Raw genomic sequence first — 20,964 nt, forward strand, 5'->3', positions numbered from 1 at the left:
GTAAGTTATGAGATTGATTTGTGGTTATATCATGGGTCTGAAGGTCTTCTCAGCATAATTTTCAGAATTAGGGGTTGTGGTATGTACGGAAGCTATCTGTAAATTGCAAGCACATGTACCAGGGATTTTAATTGTCTTACATACTTCCCATTAAGTTAGAATACTTTTATTTGGTAAATATTCAGCCATATTATTGACTTCCACAGTATCCTATTAGACAATTACAATTAATTCCAAATTTAATTTTCTTATGAGACATCAATATCCCTTAGCCAGAGAAGCACAGGAAGGTATTGCTTCACTGCATAATAGAATCTAGTGGGTCACCTTACAAATACTCCCTTGTTCCCAGTTTTAAAACCTTCTGGGGCGTGGTGATTAGTGCAAGACTTAAGTGCACTAAGTGAATTGGTATTAGCTGAATACTATAATGTTACAAATCATCTCACTTTCAAATGAAAAAAAATTGGAGTACATTTTTCCCCTGTAACCTGCTTAGATTTATTTATTAGATACCAGTGATTCTGGGAGCTACATTTACAATATAAGATTAAATCACACTTCCATAGAGCCTCACAATAATCTCATCTAAAAAATGCATGAGACCACTTGCACAACTTTAGCACTACTCACATCTGTGCTCCTTAATTGTAGAATAGGAAGAAGATGTAGCTCTAGGAGGCTGGAAGGCAGGAATGTATTTCTACTCCATGTTCTGTATTCTCAAAGTATGCTTACCACATACGAGAACAAGCTTTTAGTAATTAGAGTCATTTGTTTGGGTAGTGAAAAATAGTGCTTGTTTTAATGTCCAGAGGTCTGAGGGTTGAACAAAAATATTAAGCGTCTCTTATTCTAAGGACCTGGGCAGAGAGCTTATAAGAGAGAAACAAATGAATACGATATTGCAACCTGTGTTCATAGGTTTATAAATTGGCATTGCTGCTAAAGCCCATTTTGTCCTTTATTGGTACAGTATTTAAACATTTGGCGATCCTGCATTAAAAAGATCTTTTGGTTTGGGATAATGGTATTTAAGACTTCCAGAGATGTAGCTGTGGTATTCTGTGGTAGCAGGAGTGGCTCTGAGGCTGGTGGCATCTTCTAGACTAATGCCTCAAAAGTTTTTACATAGATCAATAAATCAGTTTGTCTAAGACAGGGGTCGGGAACCCATGGCTCGCGAGCCAGATATGGCTCTTTTGAGGGCTGCATCTGGCTCGCAGACACGTGTCGCCATACTTCGCGGTTCCCCGCTGACCTAGCTGCTCCCCGGTCCTCCGCCGCCCGGGCTTAAAATGCTGTCAGCCCGGGCGGAACGCGGCAGGACAGCTGGAGTCAGCGGCACCGGCGTGCTCTCTTCTCCTCCCCCCCCACCCGCGGCCCGGAAGAGGAAGTGGAGAGCATCGGGTGCCTGCGCGGGAAGAAGAGACCACACTAGCGTGGTCTCTTCTTCCGCGCAGGCACCCGATGCTCACCACTTCCTCTTCCGGGCCGCGGGGGGGAGGAGAAGAGAGCACGCCGACTGGAGTCATCCGGGTGCCAGCGCTGGAGTCTTCGGGTGCCTGCGCGGGTCTTCCCGCGCAGGCACCCGATGCTCTCCACTTCCTCTTCCGGGCCGCGGGAAGAAGAGAGCACACCGGTGCTCTCTTCTTCCCGCGGCCCGGAAGAGGAAGTGGAGAGCATCGGGTGCCTGCGCGGGAAGAAGACTGCAGCGCGGCTCGGAGGAAAATGAAAATCTTCAACCGCGGCCGATGGGACTCCGCCTTCGCCTCCGCGAGGGCTGAAAATGAAGGAGGTTAGCGTTGGGAGGTGGCTGCTGCTGCCGCGAGTTCCCGGGGGGGGGGGAGAGAGAGAGTGAATGAGCGAGCAAGCATGTGTGTTTGAGATCCTGTGTGTGTGAGTGAGAGATTGCATGTATGTGAATGATTGAGAGCCTGTATATGTGAAAGAGGGTATGTCTGTGATTGAGATCCTGCCTGTGAGAGAGAGAGCATGAATGTAAGTTTACCATTGGGAACCTGTATGTGTAAGTTTGTAATTGAAAACCTGTTTGTTTGAAAGAGTATGTGTGTATGATTGAGATCCTTTGTGTGTGAGAGAGATCATGTGTATGTATGATTAAGAGCCTGTGTGTATAAGTAAGAGAGAGATCATGTGTGTCTGTGTCTGATTGACAGCTGATTTAGGTGAGGGAGCATGTGAGTATGTGATTGAGAGCCTGTGTTTAAATGAGAGAGAGAGACCATGTGTGTCTGTGTGTGATTGAGAGCTGATTTAGGTGAGGGAGCATGTGAGTATGTGATTGAGAGCCTGTGTGTAAATGAGAGAAAGAGAGGACATGTTTGTAAGCATGTGAATGAGAGTCTGTGTGTTAGAGAAAAAGACAGCATGTATTTATGTGATTGAAAGCCTGTGTGTGTGTAAGCGTGAAAAGATAGACAGCATGTGTGTAAATGTGTAATTAAGAGCCTATATAAGTGAGAGAGAAAAAACATTTGTATATGTGAGTGACTGAGAGCATGTGTGTATAGGTGTGTCATTGAGAGCCAGTGTGAGAGAGAGCGCTGGTATGTGACTGAGAGAGGAGAAAGTTCCAAGCAAACCACCCCACCTCCTGCTAATTCAGAACAATCTCAGGACACCTGGATATCAAACGTTCCCAGGTATGCAGAGCAAAAAAATTTTTGTATCCTTATTATTTTTCATTACTGGATCTTTGTGTCTGCTATTTTGAAATATTTTGTTGGTATCTGGAAATGTTTTATATGAGTTTTTAATTATTGGATATTCCACTCATCAGCTGTTTCGAAATATGTTCTTTTTGTTAGTACAGTTTTACTGCTGATGATTTTATATTTCTTGATTTGTTTTATAAGGATGTGTGATGTTTCTTTTTTCCTTTGTTACACTGCATACAGAGACTCTGGCTTGTTGCAGTTTCCAATTCAGTTTTTGTCTGCATGCTTCTTGTTATGCGTTTTGGTCTCTTTATTCTATGTTAGGTGAGGGACAGCACGTGATTCAGGTGAGGTTTTCTGCTGGCGTGTAGTTTCTGTGTAGGACTCTATAGCAGCCTGACTTGGTCCGTTTTCCTAATAGGAGATGTATTGGTGTCTTAAGGCCTGGTGTAATATTTTCAGAGACTTATTGTACTTTAAAAGTGTGATCTTACATAAAATGCACACATTTACTTGTATTTAGTTTTAAACATATTGTATGGCTCTCATGGAATTACATTTTAAAATATGTGGCGTTTATGGCTCTCTCAGCCAAAAAGGTTCCTGACCCCTGGTCTAAGATATCAGCTACCTTGGTATCATTTTTTGGTATTTAAGAAGTATTGTACTGTGGCTTCTAATCCTGAGTACTACAGTTAGATTATGAAAAACTCAATCCGGCTATAAGCTTAATACATCAGGGTCCCAAATATGTACCTGAACTAGTCAACCAAATTATCTGATATAACCTTTTCTAACAAATAACATTAGAGCTGCATATTACCTGCATAAAATGTTTTTGTTGATCCCTAAAGATTTTTAAATTATAGATGTAAAGCAAGTTGAGGAAACTAACACATGCTGAGTAGGGCTTCATAGGAGTAATAAAATAATTGCCTTTAAGATTTTCAAATATGGCAGAAGGTAGGCTAGGTACTGTATAATGATTTCAGTTCAGGGTGTACACCTAAGAAAATGGAATAGGAGGAATATCTCTCTTACATTTGCAGACTTTGCAGCACAAGAGATTACTAAACAAGCTTGTTAATTAGCAGTTAAGGAATGTGTGCAAACTAGAGCACAAAGGATTATGAACAGTGCAGCAGCAGCATGAATCTGTGGGGAAACAGAAGCTTTGTACACCCAGCTGGTATTAAGTGCACAGCCCATGTACTAGCATGTAGGTTCCAAATCTACAGACACTTTTGTTCTTTGTAACCAGGGCTGGAAAATAAACTATGGCTAGAAATGTTTCTCATTTTTTGGAGGAATTACATAAGCAGAAAGAGGGAAAAGTATTTCTAGATAGAATAGTTGCTGAGAAAGTATCTGGGGTAAACAGGTTTCAGATGATGTGGAATATAGAACCAGTGGAAGTGATGCTTGGTATTCTCAGAATTAATTAATAGGTGCAGTAATCTAGAAGGATGGGAAGTATTAGAAGAAGGATAAATGGCAGAGATGTTTAGCCCTTCATAAGGAGTTAGTTTTGATCCTGACAGAAGCACAGGTATTTTGAAGGACAGAATAAGCTGGTACATAGGACAGCTAAGACTAGCATACAGTTACAATGAAAATTATATGCACCAGATTATCCAGTAAATTTGTTAGGTAGGGATTTGTTACAAGCCACGGAAATAGAGCTTTCTTTTGCATCAATCTCCAGACAGTTTGTTACTTTCACATACAGACAGGAACAGTTTCTATAGGTGCCTGTTTCAATTGAAGCCCTTCTATTTTTTAAACCTTGTCCAAGACCTTCAGACTTCCAACTGATGCATCTGTGATTATCTAAATGATCTATTAAGTACAGTATTTACAGGATCTATGTGCAAGGCAACCTACAGAACTACCTATATAAAGAGCATAGAAAGGAAATAAAATAAATTCTACCAAAGTACAAAACTGTCTGTCCCAGGTTTCATTATCACCTTAAGAAAAGGAACACAAAGGGTTTTAAATCCCAGATGGAGAACAGTTCACTCACCACATTTTGTATAGTATTTCCCAGATACTTAACAAAAGAAACAAGAAATTTGCTTGACTGCTATTTGCTGAATTAAGATATATCATAATGTTAATTTCAATGATGCTGCAATTCCACTTTAACTATAACCTTACTTTATTGTATGCCAGAGTTTATATCTTTTCAGATTGAAAAAGAGAACACCTTCCTTGCCATTTGAGCTGTAAAGCTTGAAGATTATATTTTTCCTCAGTTTGATTTTCTCATTTTTAAATAGATCATTTTAATTTTAATTTTTCTTTTATTCTGGATCGATCCAAATACTTTTTGTCTACTTTTTGAGCTCAAATATGTTACTTGTTATCTGTTTTTTGTGTTATGTGTGTGTCATGACACCTGAAGAATGCAATGAATGAATCTGTGTGTCAGTTTAGTGAAATGCATGTGTCTGTGTAATGTCTGAGCACTTAAGTTGTTTGTGGTCCTGACTATTGCATGTTACCAATAATAAAGGATTATTATTATAGCAGATATAGGGATTACTAGATATAGGGAGCTAAGGCAATGACAGAATTTGTCCCATTGATTAATTTGAATTTGTTTTGCTTGTTATATTAGGCTTTAAATAACATATACATCTAATACTGATTTAAGAGGCTATGCTCAGATGTCAGAAATCCACCCAGCTGAGAGATCTGCATACGTCAAATATCATTGATTTCAGAAATCATCCCATCCTATGCACAGAAGTCATTGTGCACTTTTCATCAGATGGACATTAATTTCATATGTGATAACTGATTGTCAATAACAAAAAATATGAAATGATACACCTAGTCTATATTTTAGTTATGTACAGATTTTAAGTTAATACCACAGTCTGAATTGAAGCAGTCTTTAGTAGCCTTACAGTTCCAGTATTTTGTAGCATTATGCAGTCCTATACCTTATAATGAGTATATGCATTTACTTGCTGAGTCAGTGAGATGATTATGTGATATGTTCTTTTTTTTAATTTAATCTATGAAAGCTAATCTGATCACACTAACCAAACACCCTGACCCACTGCTGGCCACTTGACAGTGTGATATGTCTTGGTATAAATCAAATATTCCCTTGAGGTAAATTCTGCTCTATTGCTGCTTCTGCACAAGTTTTTTTCTGTACCCAATATACTTGAATTTAGTGAATCCCTTCTATTTTTCCCTATATACCTTTTTGAGCATTTCTTCCTGTAACACTACCTATTGGTTTCTTTACCTACAGTTTAGTCACAAGCGCTCACAGATGTGCGCTGGTAGTGTGACACTTCTGTTCACCTAAGCCCATTTCTGTCTATGACCAGAACATGTCTTATTTTTTGCAACACTTTTATAACTTGTCCCACAGGATGTATGCACAACACAGTATGAGTCCTTATGTTGTCCTTCACTTTTCTGGTAACGTGCATTGATTATATCCCTGCTTGCCATTGTAATGAATATTATCTTGGGTAGTTGTTTACAATAACAGTATTCCTTGTAAAGATTTGCCCAGTATTCCTAGTATTATATGAGAAACATAATATTTTCATACTAGTCTCTTTTTGTTCTCCTTACCTTTACCTGTTACTCCACTATTGTGTAATTACTTGACTCTGAAAAATAACATATGTGGTCTTGCTATTATAAATTAGGTCCTTTTTATAACACAGGTATCCTTATAGCTCAAGCATAGAGCTAATGGTTACCTAGTGAAACTTAGTTATGCTGTTATTATTTGTCAATTCAAGAGTGCATGTCTGCCTATGAGTTTCATTTACTTTTAGGGGGGATCTAGAGGGATAACACACACAAGGTTAGCTTAGCTTACACATTTAGCCCATTTACCATAATGACTTCATACAGTTCTGTCCTCCGAACTGGTATTTGGGTGTGCCACTTTGCCATTTGTAAGTGGCACAAGAGGGAAATGAGAAGTATGCCTGAACACAGAAGACCAAAATGGAGAAATCCCCAGAACCCTCTGCGTGTCTTTGGCTTGCCTGGGCTGAATGGACTCTGAGTGACTTACAGAATGTCCCTGGATATCTGTGGAGGCAAGCTGGCACCAGACAAGTGATGTCTATTCATAGAGTCACAAAGAAGAAACCACAGGGGAGCTTCAGGCACTATTCTCAGGAGTTTGTAATCCACACAGTTACAGATGTGTTGATTGTCTTGACCAGTAAAAGTTTACCAGAACAAAGAAAGTCATGGGAAATGGGCTACACATCCTGGGAAGCCAATCAGGGATAGTTAGCGATGATTTAATCATGCACTTGACATCACAACTTATGTAAATGATTCTTTGGGCAGTCATGCAAGTCCCTAGAACCTTCTACCCTGTATTTGAATGTTACCTATAAAACAAGGATCACTTTCTGTATATGATGAGATGCTAGACAGTTCGAAAGCCTGAGGGCACCCAGTACTCAGCATCTCCCGAGAACACTTATATTGACTAATAAATATCCATTATACTTTTACTGAGTCTGAGTGTTCTTGTGTCCCTGGCCATAAGCACAGAGTAAGCTTTAACAGTGTAGATGAAGAACCTCGATGCATCGAATGTTTCCTTTTATGAGTGGAATGTTTTGGTTGTGGATTTGAATGCGTCGACGTAAATGTTTGATGTGCCTATTTCGACATATGTTGCGTCGGTTTCGACGTCAAATGCGGACTCGACGCAGAATGTGTCGATTTCGACTCCTTATGAGTCGGCGTGGACTGCTGCATTGATGTCGACGTTTTCGGTGCTGAATGCGTTGGTAGTTTGTGCGTAGATACTTTGTGTGACTGTTTCGAAGCACTATGCATCGGTATTGCTTCACGCATCGGCGTCGAAGATTTCGACTCCGACTCAGAGTGTCCTGAAACCCTTCGACGCTGCTTCGTTTGTGGTAGCGTCGATATTTTCGACGGAGCTCCGCTCGACTTCGAATCTGAAAATGGCGGAGTACATGTTGGGGTTGATTTGTCCCCGCTGTGCTTCGAGGGGTTTGGAGGTACAACCCGGTCTCGACCCGATTTTTTATATTGGGATTCTCCCACTCTTTGTGTACCTTACTATTTCTTCAGGCCTGGAGAGTTCTGGATCCATCGAGGCTGCTCTTTTTGTCAATGGGGCCCGTTGTTTCGCCAGTCCCGGCGAAGAATGTGTGTCTGATGGGGGGCATTAGAGCCCTCTTTTCCCAATTTTAAATTTTGGATCTTCTGGGCCCGCTGTCATCGAGCCCTCAGCGACATTCTACCACAATGTGGGCAGTCGCATTGAATATGTTCTGGGCCCAGACACCTGTAACACAAATCATGTCCATCTGTAATGGACATGATTTTACCGCATTTGCAGTGTTTAAAACCCAGCTGTCTACTCTGTTTTTGCGACATCTTGTTCTTGTCAGAAAAAAATGCTGAGGAGAGAAGAGAAGCTCCGCGTGCGATCCCACGCACGGAAAAAACAGACTGAGAAGAATCTGTTACGTTCCTGCGCGGGAACCCACGCGCAGCTGCAGAGGACAAAAAACTCTAACCTCTGCTTGGGGCAGCTCCGCCTCCAGGGACTTAAAGACAGCTCCCATGACAGCATTGCTAATTCAGTCCTGCTATCGACGGGAAAAGAACTAGAATGGAGCTTTTTCACCTAATTCTACCTTGTTTTTGATTGGTCTCTGGCTAGCTGTAATTTGGTTTTCTGGTCTTTGTACGCTGATTGGTTCAGTTTTTCGCACCTTTTCTGAGGAGTGTTTAAATCCCTTGTATACTGTATTCTGACGCGCGCTCCCTGTGAAACGCTACCATTAAGCACTACGGTATGTATAAAGATTTTACAATAGTATGCCGTCTTTTGCCCCTTCCTGCATAGTCCATTGTTAATTTCAACTGTTTGCATTTACAGATTGTTTGAAAATGTAGTGTTCCTCCCGACGCAGCCTTGGCGAAACACAGGGTCCATGTCGGGGGACCCTCAACACTAAAAAAGAACTATATGTTAAAACAGTGGAGTTGCCACTATTGTATTAATAAAGCCCCTTTTTTGAAAAGTATTTGGACTATGAAATACTTACTGCACTTGTGGTGTCTGTATATACATACATTTGATGTCATTAAAAAAAAAGAAATGTGCCTCAAACTGCGGATGAGGGGACAGAACCTTTATGTTTTTAACTGGTGTAGCAGGAGAAACAGTCCACTGCCCAGTTCTTAGTTTCATCTATGGAAGCTTCTTGCTCCCACAGATAAAACTAGTCCTTGAAGCTATTTCTATAAGATCATATAATTTTCATAGGGGAATTCTGCACAAAAAAATTTAAAAGTCTGCGTATAAAAAATATAAATTCTGTGCACAAAAACTTTAAATTCTGCAAAATTCTGCAAACTTTATATTGGTCAAAATAACAATTTACATGACTGTCCTTAAGTAATTACATTTTAAATTAATACAGAAAAAAGTTATTACTTAAAGATGCAGAATTTTAAATATTTTGAGAAGGATTTCCCTAGAAATTCACAGTGTCCCTTATCTCCACTCCCAGAATTTGATCCCATTCTCAATACTGTCCTTCCCTCTCACACATATGTTCCCTTTCTCTAGTGCACATACACACCCCGCCTCATACAGGCTCCCTCACTCTCTCGCACACACACATCCCTTCCTACAGGGCCCCCTCTCTATTGCATGCACAATTTCACAAGCTCCCTTTCTCTCACGCATACACCCTCACACAGGCTACCAATGTGTCTCTCTCACGCACCCCTTAACACAGGCTCTCTTCTTACACATACACAATCCCTTCACAGGCTAGCACCCTCACATACACAGGATCCCTTTTTCATACACACCAGTTCCCAATCTCTCTCACACACATACTCCTTCACAATCTCCTCATATAGGCTCCCTCTCTCTGGCACCCACACTCAAACACCCCCCCTGCTCTCTCTCCCACCCTCCTGTTCTCTCACCCCCTCCCCCCTAATTTCTCATCCTCCCCTCCCCCTCTCTCACCCCCTCCCCCCTAATTTCTCATCCTCACCTCCCCCTTCTCACACTCCCCCTTCTCACACTCCCTCACCTCCCCCTTCTCACACTCTCTCCCCACACATACATACATTCATGCTCACCGGAGTCTTCATCTCTGCCACGAGTGGAGTGCAACCCGAGGCATGCGAGGGCTTTCATGTTCGCCGCAATGGCATGCGCGCTCCATTTGCGGGGTACAGGGGCCTTCATGTTTGCTGCGACTGGTGCGCCAGGGGCCTTCATCTTCGCCGCGAACAGTGTGTTCTGTTCGCGGCATGCCGGGGTCTCTGACATGTTCTGCTTGGGGGGGGAATTCTGTGCAAATTCTGCACTCCTCAGTAGCGCAAAATTCCTCCAGGACTAATATAAGCCATCCGAAACGTATACAGCTGCAAACTCAAGTATTGCCATATCTTCTTACTGCTGTTGAATTCAGTACAAAAGAGCTCTCGCTACATAAACTTGTGCAAATTGCAACCTGAAAGGAATTAGCATCTGAGATGAAGGCGTTTCCCCCCCCCCCCCCTTCTACTTGAATAGTGGTCTAGAGCAGGGGTGCACAAACAAGGGGCTGAGAACGGGCTTCCGGGGGTAGCAGCAGTGAACTGGGACAAAAAGGCAAGAGTGCCCACCTCCGCTGTCTGGAGCCTAGTGGAGTAGCATACAGAGGGGAAATGTACATGCGGCCGCTGGTGAACCCAATCCCACCAAGCGGCCAAAAAACAGGGAGAGGGGCCATGCAACCAACAGTGGACCTCATCCTACCAGTAGCTGAGCAAAGGACACCTTTCCTGTCATCTGTGCAGGCCCGTGGTATTAGAGTTCACTAGAGTAGCACTTTCTCTAAACTGATCTTGCGATGCACGAGTCTGTCTGTTTGTGAGAGAATGAATGGGTGCTTGCGTGGAGGTTTGTGTGAGTGAGAGCCTGTGTGTGTATGAGGGAATCGGGGGGGGGGGGGGGGGAAGAGTTTTTGTGTGTGTCAGGGGAGGCAGGGAAGAAAGTCTTACAGCCTGGTATGAATGTGTGTGGGCATGCATGAGAGCATGTATGTATATATGTGTATGTGACAGTGTATGTTTAAGAAAGAATGAATATATGACTGTATAAGAGATAATGAATATATGACTGTATATGAGAGAAAATGAATATACAATTGTGTATCAGAGAATGAATATACAAGTGTATGTGAGGGAGAGAGAGGATAAAGTTTGTGTCCCCCTAGCCCCCTAATTCTCAACAATCTCAGGATGACTGGAAATCAAGAGTTCCCAGGTATGGTAGCAGGGGCTTGGTTTTTATCCTTAATTATTGGGTGTTATTTGACGTGTGTTGTTTTGAAATATTGTATTGGTGTATTTGGCGTCACGGCATGTGATGTCACGCCTTCAGCGGCCGTGCAGGCGTCCATCTTCGCGAGCAGCTGGAGGCACGAGAGGTCGTCCGATGTCCGGAGGGGCTGCAAAAAGTAAGTCGCTTCGCCGCTTTACACTGCCAGTCCCTTCTTCCCTCCTCCCAGAGCAAGGCTGCTTTTCGCACCCTGCTTCGGGAGGAGGGGAGAGGAGACTGGCACGGGGGAAGGCACGATGTCCGGAGGGGAGCTGCAATCCCGACTTCCTGGTATCTGTCATTTCAAATGACATTTGAAATGACAGATACCAGCGTGGCCGTGAAGCGTTAGGCCCGCGCACCCAGGATACTGTATAGGCGCTCTATCCAGTAAAATGGGTTGCGCGGGCCTAACGCTTCACGGACGCTTCTTAGACGCAGCTTGCATTTGCAAGCTATTTACATACAGGATCGAGCGGTAGGTGAGCTGCACTGTGCGTGCGGCAACCGCGGGTGCGCCGGGCACTAACGCAGCTCTTCCTACCGCTCGTTACTGGATAGACCTGTTAAATAGATAACTTCAGATAGGCTCACTTAGACAACTGTATCTCCACCGGGAAGGAAATCCAAAAGGCCGGAGTGGCTATTGAAAAGGCACAGTTCCTCATCAAATACATTAATTCTTCAGCTCCTCACTACCTCTCCCTCTCTTCTATCTCACTATACCCCTTCCTCAGGAAAATCACCCTTATCTATACCCTTCTCTTCCACTGCTAACTTCCAATTCTGTGCTTTCCATCTTGCTGCTTCATACACTTTGTTGGTTTTAATCATTTTCCATAATAAATAAAATGTCCTAAATGTCTGTCTTGAATAGAGAGTAAGCTATATTTGTATAGTGCTGTATATGTCTAGTAGTGCTACAGAAATGGTAAGTAGTAGTAGTAATAATACCTTCATCCATATCAACTGGATCAGGTCTGGCTGGTTTTGTTTCTGGGTTTGGATCAATTTCTCCAGGTTTAAGTTTCCGAGGATCATCTGCCGTTTCTTCTTCATTGTCTCTCTGTGCAGCTTTATCTCTGACAAAATTAAAAATATGGTGGAAAGCAAGATCCACATTTAACCAAGTTATTGGAGCAATTTCATATTTAACACAAATAAATTGATAAAGGAAAGTTAACTTTATTGCCATTTTTATTCTAATTGCTGCATAATAGTAACACAGTAGAAATAAAAGATTTAGACCAATTGGTCCATACAGTTTTCCCCATAAGTCCGGTCCACACGGCTAAGAATACGTGCCAGATGCCAGCCACAGAAGTTTGGCTGCTTGTAGAATTATCACTCTTTATTCAAGTCTAGTTTTGGTTGGTGCTTGAGCAACCAAGACTTCCGGTGTATTTGCTCAGTATTCTTGCACAAAAATGATGTATGGAAATCTACGAATCTGCAAGAGAAACAAGCTTCGAGAGGACAGAAGAAAGACAAACAGAGAAGGGCGTCTGGACTGATCCGTGGTACTACAGGAACGAAAATTAACAGGTAAGAACTAATTTTCCTTTCCCTGTACGTACCCGGATCAGTCCAGACTGTGGGATATACCAAAGCTTCCCTAAACCGGGTGGGACCGAGACAGTCCCGCTCGAAGCACTTGTAGCCCAAAAGAACCAAGAACCGGAGCTTGCACATCCAGGCGGTAGTGTCGAGCAAAAGTATGCAAGGACGTCCAAGTGGCGGCCCTGTAAATCTCCTGCGGAGAGACCAATTGACTCTCCGCCCAGGAAGTAGCTTGAGAATGCAGTGAATGAGCCTTTAGGCCTTCGGGAACCACCCGACCTTGACAAAGATAGGCCGAGGAGATCGCTTCCTTCAACCACCGCGCAATAGTGGTCTTAGAAGCCGGCTTACCCCAATTGGGCCCACACCAGAGGACAAAAGATGGTCCGAGACCCGAAAGCCATTGGAAACCTGGAGATAGCAAAGTAAAACCCGATAGGCATCAAGTTTACGGAGATCACCCCCAGTCGCAGGGGAAAACGCAGGGAGTTCTACCAACTGGTTGGCATGGAAGGTAGAAACAACCAAGGGCCCATCATGAGGGATACCCCAGAATCAGAAAATCGCAAAAAAAGTTCCCGACAGGACAACGCTTGGATCTCCGAGATCCAACGATCAGAAGAGATAGAGATTAGAAAGACAGTCTTAAGCGTAAGATCATTGAAAGTAGCGCAACGGAGAGGTTCGAACAGAGCCGCACAGAGGGCCCGGAGGACCAGATGAAAACTCCACGACGGGCAAGCGGACCGAGAAGGTGGACGTAGAAGCTTGATGCCCTCCAAGCACCAAATCACGTCCGGGTGGCCCGCTAAGTGATGACCTTCTACCCGATCCAGGAGAGAGCCGAGAGGGAAGACCTGTACGCGCAGAGAACGAAAGGAAAGACCTTTGGAGAGACCTTTTGGAGAAAGGAGAGGACGAACGAGATCGGGGCGGAGCACGCTGAGATACCAGACTCCGCACAAACAGATTCAAACACGTTCCAGAAACACACTTACGCAGAAAAAACTGCTTTTCTGTACACCCTCCAACTTATATTCAACTCTAAGTAACTGGAGAAAGTGAATTCACTGAATCAATGTATAGAAGAGATTGTGAAGTGGATTACAAGCAAATTAAAAAAGTTAAACTCCACTGAAACAGAAATGCTCCAGATAGGCAATGTCCAGATATAGAATTGGGATTCTTCTTTAGCAAAAGCCCCAGCCAGGAATCTGGGTGCAACCCTAGACTCAAGAACAAATAAGGATCATTATAGCACCCAAAAACAACAACATCACCACAAACCTACCAGCCAACCTGCAAACCTCGCACGTAAGAGACCTAGGAGCAATCATCGATAACCGCCTAAACCTTAAATCATTCATAAACCAAACAACCAAGGACTGTTTTCACAAGTTATACATCCTCAAAAGAATCAGACCACTGTTCCACTCACAAGACTTTAGAACAATTCTTCAAGCAATAATCTTCTCAAAGCTGGATTACTGTAATTCTATTTTACTAGGTCTCCCTGCCGCTCATACAAAACCCCTTCAGATGGTGCAGAATACAGCCGCCAGAATTCTGACCAACTCTAGAAAATTCGACCACATCACCCCCATCTTGAAAACCCTTCATTGGCTTCCCATTCACTACAGAATCATGTACAAATCTATAACCATCATTTTCAAAGTCATACATCAACTCGCACCATTAAATCTACAAATACCACTCAAGAAACACACCTCTGTCAGACCAACTAGAGAACACTACAAAGAATCACTTCATGTTCCAAAAGCCAAAACATTCCAACACAAATCTCTCGAAGACAGAGCTCTATCCACAGCAGGACCGCGCCTATGGAACTCCATCCCTTCAGAGCTTCGCCAGGAACCATGCCTACCTACTTTTAGGAAAAGACTAAAAACCTGGCTTTTCAAAAAAGCCTACCAGAGTTCAGATTGATCCAGGTTCCCTTTCAACCACCATCTGTCACCCCTAACCTCCCTCTTCCCTCTATCCTAGTGTAAACCCCACCAGCCCATACCCCTCCCCGTCCTTGACTACATTTAGCTCTTGACATCCTCTTGACACAGATCCTTTATTGCTTACTATGTAAATATTCACTGTAAATGCGTTTTACTATGCAAATATTCCTGTCCCTTTTCTCTTTTCTCCTCCTATCCCAGTTGGTAATTTCCTTGTTCATTGTAACTATTATTTTCTGCACCAGTTCAATTACCCTAGTTCTATGTTTATTACACGACTTGTTAAATGTAAACCGACTTGATGCAACCTTTGGTCGTGAAAGCCGGTATAGAAATAAATAAATAAATAAATAAATAAATATTTTAAAAAGTGTCTAGAATCGCATTGAACTATGGAAAACACGGCCAAATGCATCCAGGAACTTCTGCTCCTTCCCTGGAGGCATGGAAGAATGAGGCTTAGAACAACGTGCCACCTTCTGGGCCGATTCGACAACCACAGAATGATGGGCGAGCTGTGTTTTCTGAAATCCAGGTGCTGCTTGTACAAGGTAGGTGGCATCTGTTTTCCGGTTCACCGGTGGTACAGAACCTGGATGTTCCCAATTTCTTTTCAGTAGGTCAAGAAGGACTTCATGAACAGGAATGGACATGATTTCCTTGGGCACATCTACAAACTGGAGCACTTCCAGCATTTTGCGCCTGAGTCCTCTTCTGTCTGAAGCTGGAATGGAATAGCCTCAAACACCTCCTTAATAAAACTGATAAAGGACAGGTCCTCTGGAGGAGAACGTCTTCTCTCCTCAGGGGGAGATGGTTCTGAAGGCATGTCCTCAGAATCCTGGGAAGAATCATCGGTCCAAGTCTGGTAAGGCTGGTCTCCAGCTCCCATGGGATCTTCAGATGGAAGAAACAATGCAATTCCTGTGGGATCAGGCTGAGACACCGGCGGCACTAGCACCATCGTTGGCGGCACCGACCGAGGACGATGCGGCATCGATGCTGGGATCGGCACCGGTGAAACCAGTGGGCGAGTCGGTGGCAGGACTCCAGACGGTCCGGGGACCGGCTCTGCCCTCGGTGTGTCTTCGTCCTCCGATGACAAAGGAATCGGAGTGGAAGGCATGGGACAAACTGGTGTCTTCGGTTCCACCGGTGGAAGGGCACCGATTAATGCGTCCAGTTTGCCCAGCAGCGGTGCGAGCACCGTGGGTATCGGATCGGCAACCGGAGCTGGAATCGGAGCCGGCGGCGTCAATGGAGGCTGGAGCCAGCGTCGATGGAGGCTGGAAGCCCTATAGTGCCTTTACGATGGCTTCTTGGATCATCCGATCCAATTCCTCATGAACACCTGGGGCTTGTAACCCCAGCTCCGGAATAGGAGGCAGTGCTGGCATAGCCGGAGGGTCCACCGGTGAAAATGGAGTCACGGCTCCCGGCACCAATGAAGGTGGGGAATGCCTCGGTGATCCAGTCGCAGAGGAAGATGGGGGCTTCTCTGGACGGGCTTTCTTATTGGGAGGCTCTATCGACACAGATGCCGAGGGCTTGCCTGGATCGGCGGACTAAGCCTTATGATGGCAGTGCCGGCACTTTTCTCGATGTTCACCTCGGTCCTTCTCTGGGGCAGAGGACGGAGAAGGAGACGCCTTCGTAGCAGCCGGTGTCGGGTAGGCAGCACCGGCATCCCGCTGCTGACGAGAGGCCGATGGCACCAGTTCAGACAATGTCGAAGAGCTCAATGGAGTCTGTGGTTTCACCTGAAAAAGAAACTCCTTTTCTGAGCGGGCCTTCCGCATCATTTGGGCACATTTGGTGCAAGTTAAGACATCATGGTCCGACCCCAAACACAACACACAAACCCTATGTGGGTCTGTGATGGACATTGTCCGAGGACAATCAGGGCACCATCGAAAATCAGACGCCAATTCTTCGACAAAAATTTAGCCGCGGTGCGGTCGATGGCCAGTAGGCCCCAAAGGGAAAACTCAATGGGAATCGACCGCAACTGAGGGTAAAGCCGTACCTCACGACCGCGGACACGGAAACAATGGGGGGACCCCTTCTGAAATTTTGAAAGAAGTTCGTGAGGAAAATTCCTGTCAGGAATCTCTAGAGCTCCTTAACCCGAGGGCTACTGCTGCGCGGAAAAAAAGACTAAAGGGGGACCCCTGCTGGATGCAGGGTTAGTACCATGCTGGGCATGCCCAGTGGTGCCAGTCAAAGTTCTAGAAACTTTGACAAAAGTGTTCTGTGATTGGGCTCCATCCTGATGTCACCCATGTGTGAGGACTACCATCCTGCTTGTCCTGTGAGAATCTATATTTGTCTGGACCAAGCTGGAGCTATAAGAAGAAAGGGAGCATGGTCTTACAGCAGCCTTTGTACTGCTCTGGCAATCAGCAGTAGCAGTGGAAAAGTGTCCTTGAGGCTTGTTCCCCAATCAAGAAGAAAAGCACTCTAAGCTAGTCTGAGATCACCTTGTAGAAATAAGCACAAACAGATTGCAAACCAGCACAAACGACGGTTGACCCCCCTAAAATGAATGGTTTGTCAATTTATGAATATCACAAGGATTGCTTGTGAGGTCAGAATATTCTATTGAGATAGATTCATCAGCATGTTGAAACTTCCCAGAAGAGAAGAGGATTATAGAAGAAGTCAATGATTGGTTGCACACTCCTGAATCTTAAACACTTCCTTGCAGAGAGGCTATTTATTTATTTCATGAGGAATGATTTGTAGCCTGTATTCTCCAAATTTTGGGACGGGTAACAAAAGTACGTTCATAAAAATAATAGAATAAAATCATAGAACAGACAATGAACACAAATTCTATACAGTCTAACACAAGTTAACTTTTTGTTCTTTGTCTACCTGGGAAGCACAATATCAAATGACCTTGCATGAAATTAGGCATTGCTAAGAGGGAGTCGAACTCTCTGTTATTTGTAAGGAGAAGCCAGCTGTGAAAAATTAGTTTTTAAGAGATCCTTTGGATTCCTTGGTATCTGTAGCAACTGAGGGAGAGAGTTCCAGAGGGAAGGACCAACAAGGGAAAAGGCACATTCACGAGTAGCTACATGCAAACCAACAAACCATGCATGTAGCTATGAAGTGTAGCTGACTGTGCAGCTATGAAGTGAAGTTAGCTACGATTCTGTGCCTCCCTGCTTCCTGATATAAAACATAGCAAACTATTAAGCTGTTCAAATTAAGATGCTCTTCCCCTGAAGAAGATGCATGAACATTGCTAGAGTGTATCTGATTGCTCTTAATTCGAGCAGATATATCTGATAGTGGCTTTATTCATGAGGCCAGATGCCCTGGGATCAAATGATCTCATGGGAGCACCTCCTCCTTTTAAAGAGGTGACCATCGCTAGCGAGAACTGGTGAGGAAGCACACAAAGCGACACTCCGTTCTGAACCCCATGAAGATTTTACCACTGAAGTAACTCTAGCCTTGGAAACATGGTCCGTGGTGGATAATAGTTGGGTCAGCTGATCCCACTGAGAGTGGAGACCCCCATGTACATAACTGATATAAAGGAGAATCAGTGAAACCACAATCAACCGCCATCGTCATGTCCTGATGTAAAGTGAATTGCTCCAGCCATCGCACGCAGGGAGGTCAGTAGTTTGTATATGAGCAATATTACCATGTACTTTCAAATCCGTTGTCAGAAACACTTTCTCCTGTGAGTCCATCCATGGCTTAATGGATTTCATTCTCTGAACAGGTACTAGATCTGTTTCAAAAAAACGACCCCCCAAAAATCCATAATTTGTTGAATACCGGCCATCTTGTAAAGGTCAAAATCAAAGCTTATTTCTGAGAGCTTGCTGTGATAAACAAGCCGTTCAGGTAAGAGGCGTACAGCTACTACTGTAGGGCATTAGATAAAGGCTCTTGTAGTTGCCCATATGGCACTGGGGGAACCCTGTACTGGTAGTACAAAATATCCACCTTGAAGTAAAGATAGCGCCAATGAGAACGGATGGGTATACGAGCATATGTATTGTTCCTCTCGAGAGCACCTAAATCATTTCTGGTTTTGGATGTAAGGGAATTCATTTTGAATTCCAATCAAAGCAGGCATTTGCTCCTGATTTCTTGGGGATTAAGAAATATAGGGAGTAGAAACCTCATCCATGCTGGGACACAGAGATTGGTTTGTTGGTGAGGAGGTGACTGCACTTCTCGGCAAAACTGCACCAAGTGAGGCTGATATGGATCAAGAGTCTAGTAGTGTGGAGAGGATCTTAGTCGGAAGAAACACAAACAGTATCCAAACTCCACAATTCAGAGAACCCAGAGGTCCTAGTAATCTAGCACCAGGCCTTGAAGAAGATTTAGATCCTGTTGCCCTCTGGGATGAAAAATTGAGCCTGGGAATATGCCAGGACTGTGAGTGGCCTTAGGCTTGTATTACTCAATACCTAGAGGTGTAGCCAGATGTGGCTGCTAATGGGCCAGAAGAGGCATTAGGTGGCATTGCTGAAAAGGCTGGAATTGATTCCTATGAAAGTCTGACCATTGGTAAGTGTAGAAGATGGTCAGGGACCCACAACAGGGTTGGACTGCTACATTCCATTTCTTAAATTGTCACAGTGCCCAGGTATATCCAGTGACTTCACCCTTGTATGCTATTAACTCTGAGCCAAGACATACACCAAGGTTCAAGTGAAGCTGTGTGAAAAATTTAGAAAGTTCATAGACAGAATGGAGAAGGGGACACATGCACTCTTCCACCTTCAAAAACAGTTACGGGTAATAAGACTCTCCTTCTGAAGATTGCAGGAAAAAAAAACTTCAGATTTTGAATACAGTCACAAGGAGATTGCACCATATGAAAACAGTGCATAGAGATACAGACAGAAAACATGGAGCCTTCGAAGTCTTTCTTGCCAAGAACGTCCAGCAGCCTTATTTCAGGATAAACTCAATGACGACTGACTGAAGCAGCAGTTGGACAACTCCGTACCCCGGAGAGTTTGAATTCTGCATTCAAGATTCAGCTTGGTAGCCATAGGAATTCCAGAGATAGGTGTTTCCATATTCTCATCTGCAAACAGTTCAGAATGTTGTAGACTGGGAGTGCCATTGGCTATGATAGGGCATTCAATACCTGGATGCAGGGGGGTCTTTAATGCTAACAGGTGAATTTTCAAGGAGATACGCATATAAATGTAATATAGTATTGTAACAAGTTTCAAAAGCTAATTGCCCATGATAAGTTTACTTAACGCGCATAAAACATATGAACAATTCAAAAGCATTTCTTGTGACAATTCTTAGGACACAACGCGGGTAAAGTGTATGTGCACATGAAGAACCCATTTCTTAGCATGTAAATGCTTTGAAAATCAGGCCCTAAGCCTTGTAACCACCTGTTCCATGAACTCTGTGAAGTTGACAGGTATTCCGGTGCAATGTCAGACATATCCAGAAATGGTTTAGGAGCTGCATTTGTAGAACCCTCTCCTGAAAGTAATGGTTAATAACCTAGGACTCCAATGATGATAAAGACTAACTGGTGGGGGGTGGGGAGGGGGAACCCTAGTCAATTACGTATGAAAAGCTTGGCTCTGCTGCCATTGAGTGTGAATATCAAGAATCCCGTACTAAGGGTTCACCATGATGGGTGATATCTGGGCTCTGGTGTAAGGAATCACTGCCGCAGTGCTGAAGAGGAGCAGTTGGATTAATCTGTTTCTTAAATGATGATGCAAAGAATTTTCACACTAGATCTGCAGTCTAATCAAGCAACTGGCATAGGTAGTGGAATATCCTCTCCGATGACAAGGATAGGTTCCTGCACCTCAATAGGTTTCTTTAATTTTATTTCTTTATTTATTTTTTGGAGGCAAGCAGTAGTATGAAACATACTGAAACTGGTCTCTCTAATCAGAAGTTGTCCGCTATCAGCCTAGAGTGAATGAGGGCTGTGGTAACAAAGGGGTCGATAAGATAAGACCTTCAACAGCTGAGCTAAAGTGGCTTGTATACAGCTTCTCTCAGTGTCTTAATGTTTCCTGTGCATCAAGTGACTCAGTGCTTCATATGCACTGAGTGCATCGGTGCATACACAGTGCATCAAGTGGATCCAGCAGTGCAGTTTGCATCAAGCATGTCCATTGGCGCACCATGAGTCGAGCCCACTGTGGGTCTTGCAAGGATGGTGCTGATGCTGACTTACATTTCTTCAATGCAGGCGCCAGTTCCATCCAGGGCAACTAACACTCGACTGTGTGGCTTTGATTTAGGCGGATAGGGGGAGGTTATGAGGAGCTCCTGCTCAACTCATTTCCCGATGATGCAGACAATGCTGCACTATAAGGAGGAGGATCTACTACCGCTTCTGAGAGACTTACACAGT

General features: G+C 43.8%; 1 protein-coding gene across 1 annotated transcript in view; it reads right to left on the reverse strand.

The window, feature by feature from the left end:
* CDC5L (cell division cycle 5 like) overlaps positions 1 to 20,964 on the reverse strand; it is a 250,734-nt gene that overhangs the window by 189,129 nt on the left and 40,641 nt on the right. Inside the window, exon 4 of the mRNA XM_029596086.1 lies at positions 12,007 to 12,134. Coding sequence (XP_029451946.1) covers positions 12,007 to 12,134 — 128 coding nt within the window. The remainder of the gene's footprint in view (positions 1 to 12,006; positions 12,135 to 20,964) is intronic.

The sequence above is a fragment of the Rhinatrema bivittatum genome, chromosome 3, assembly GCF_901001135.1.
Source record: "Rhinatrema bivittatum chromosome 3, aRhiBiv1.1, whole genome shotgun sequence".
NCBI classification, from domain to species: domain Eukaryota; kingdom Metazoa; phylum Chordata; class Amphibia; order Gymnophiona; family Rhinatrematidae; genus Rhinatrema; species Rhinatrema bivittatum.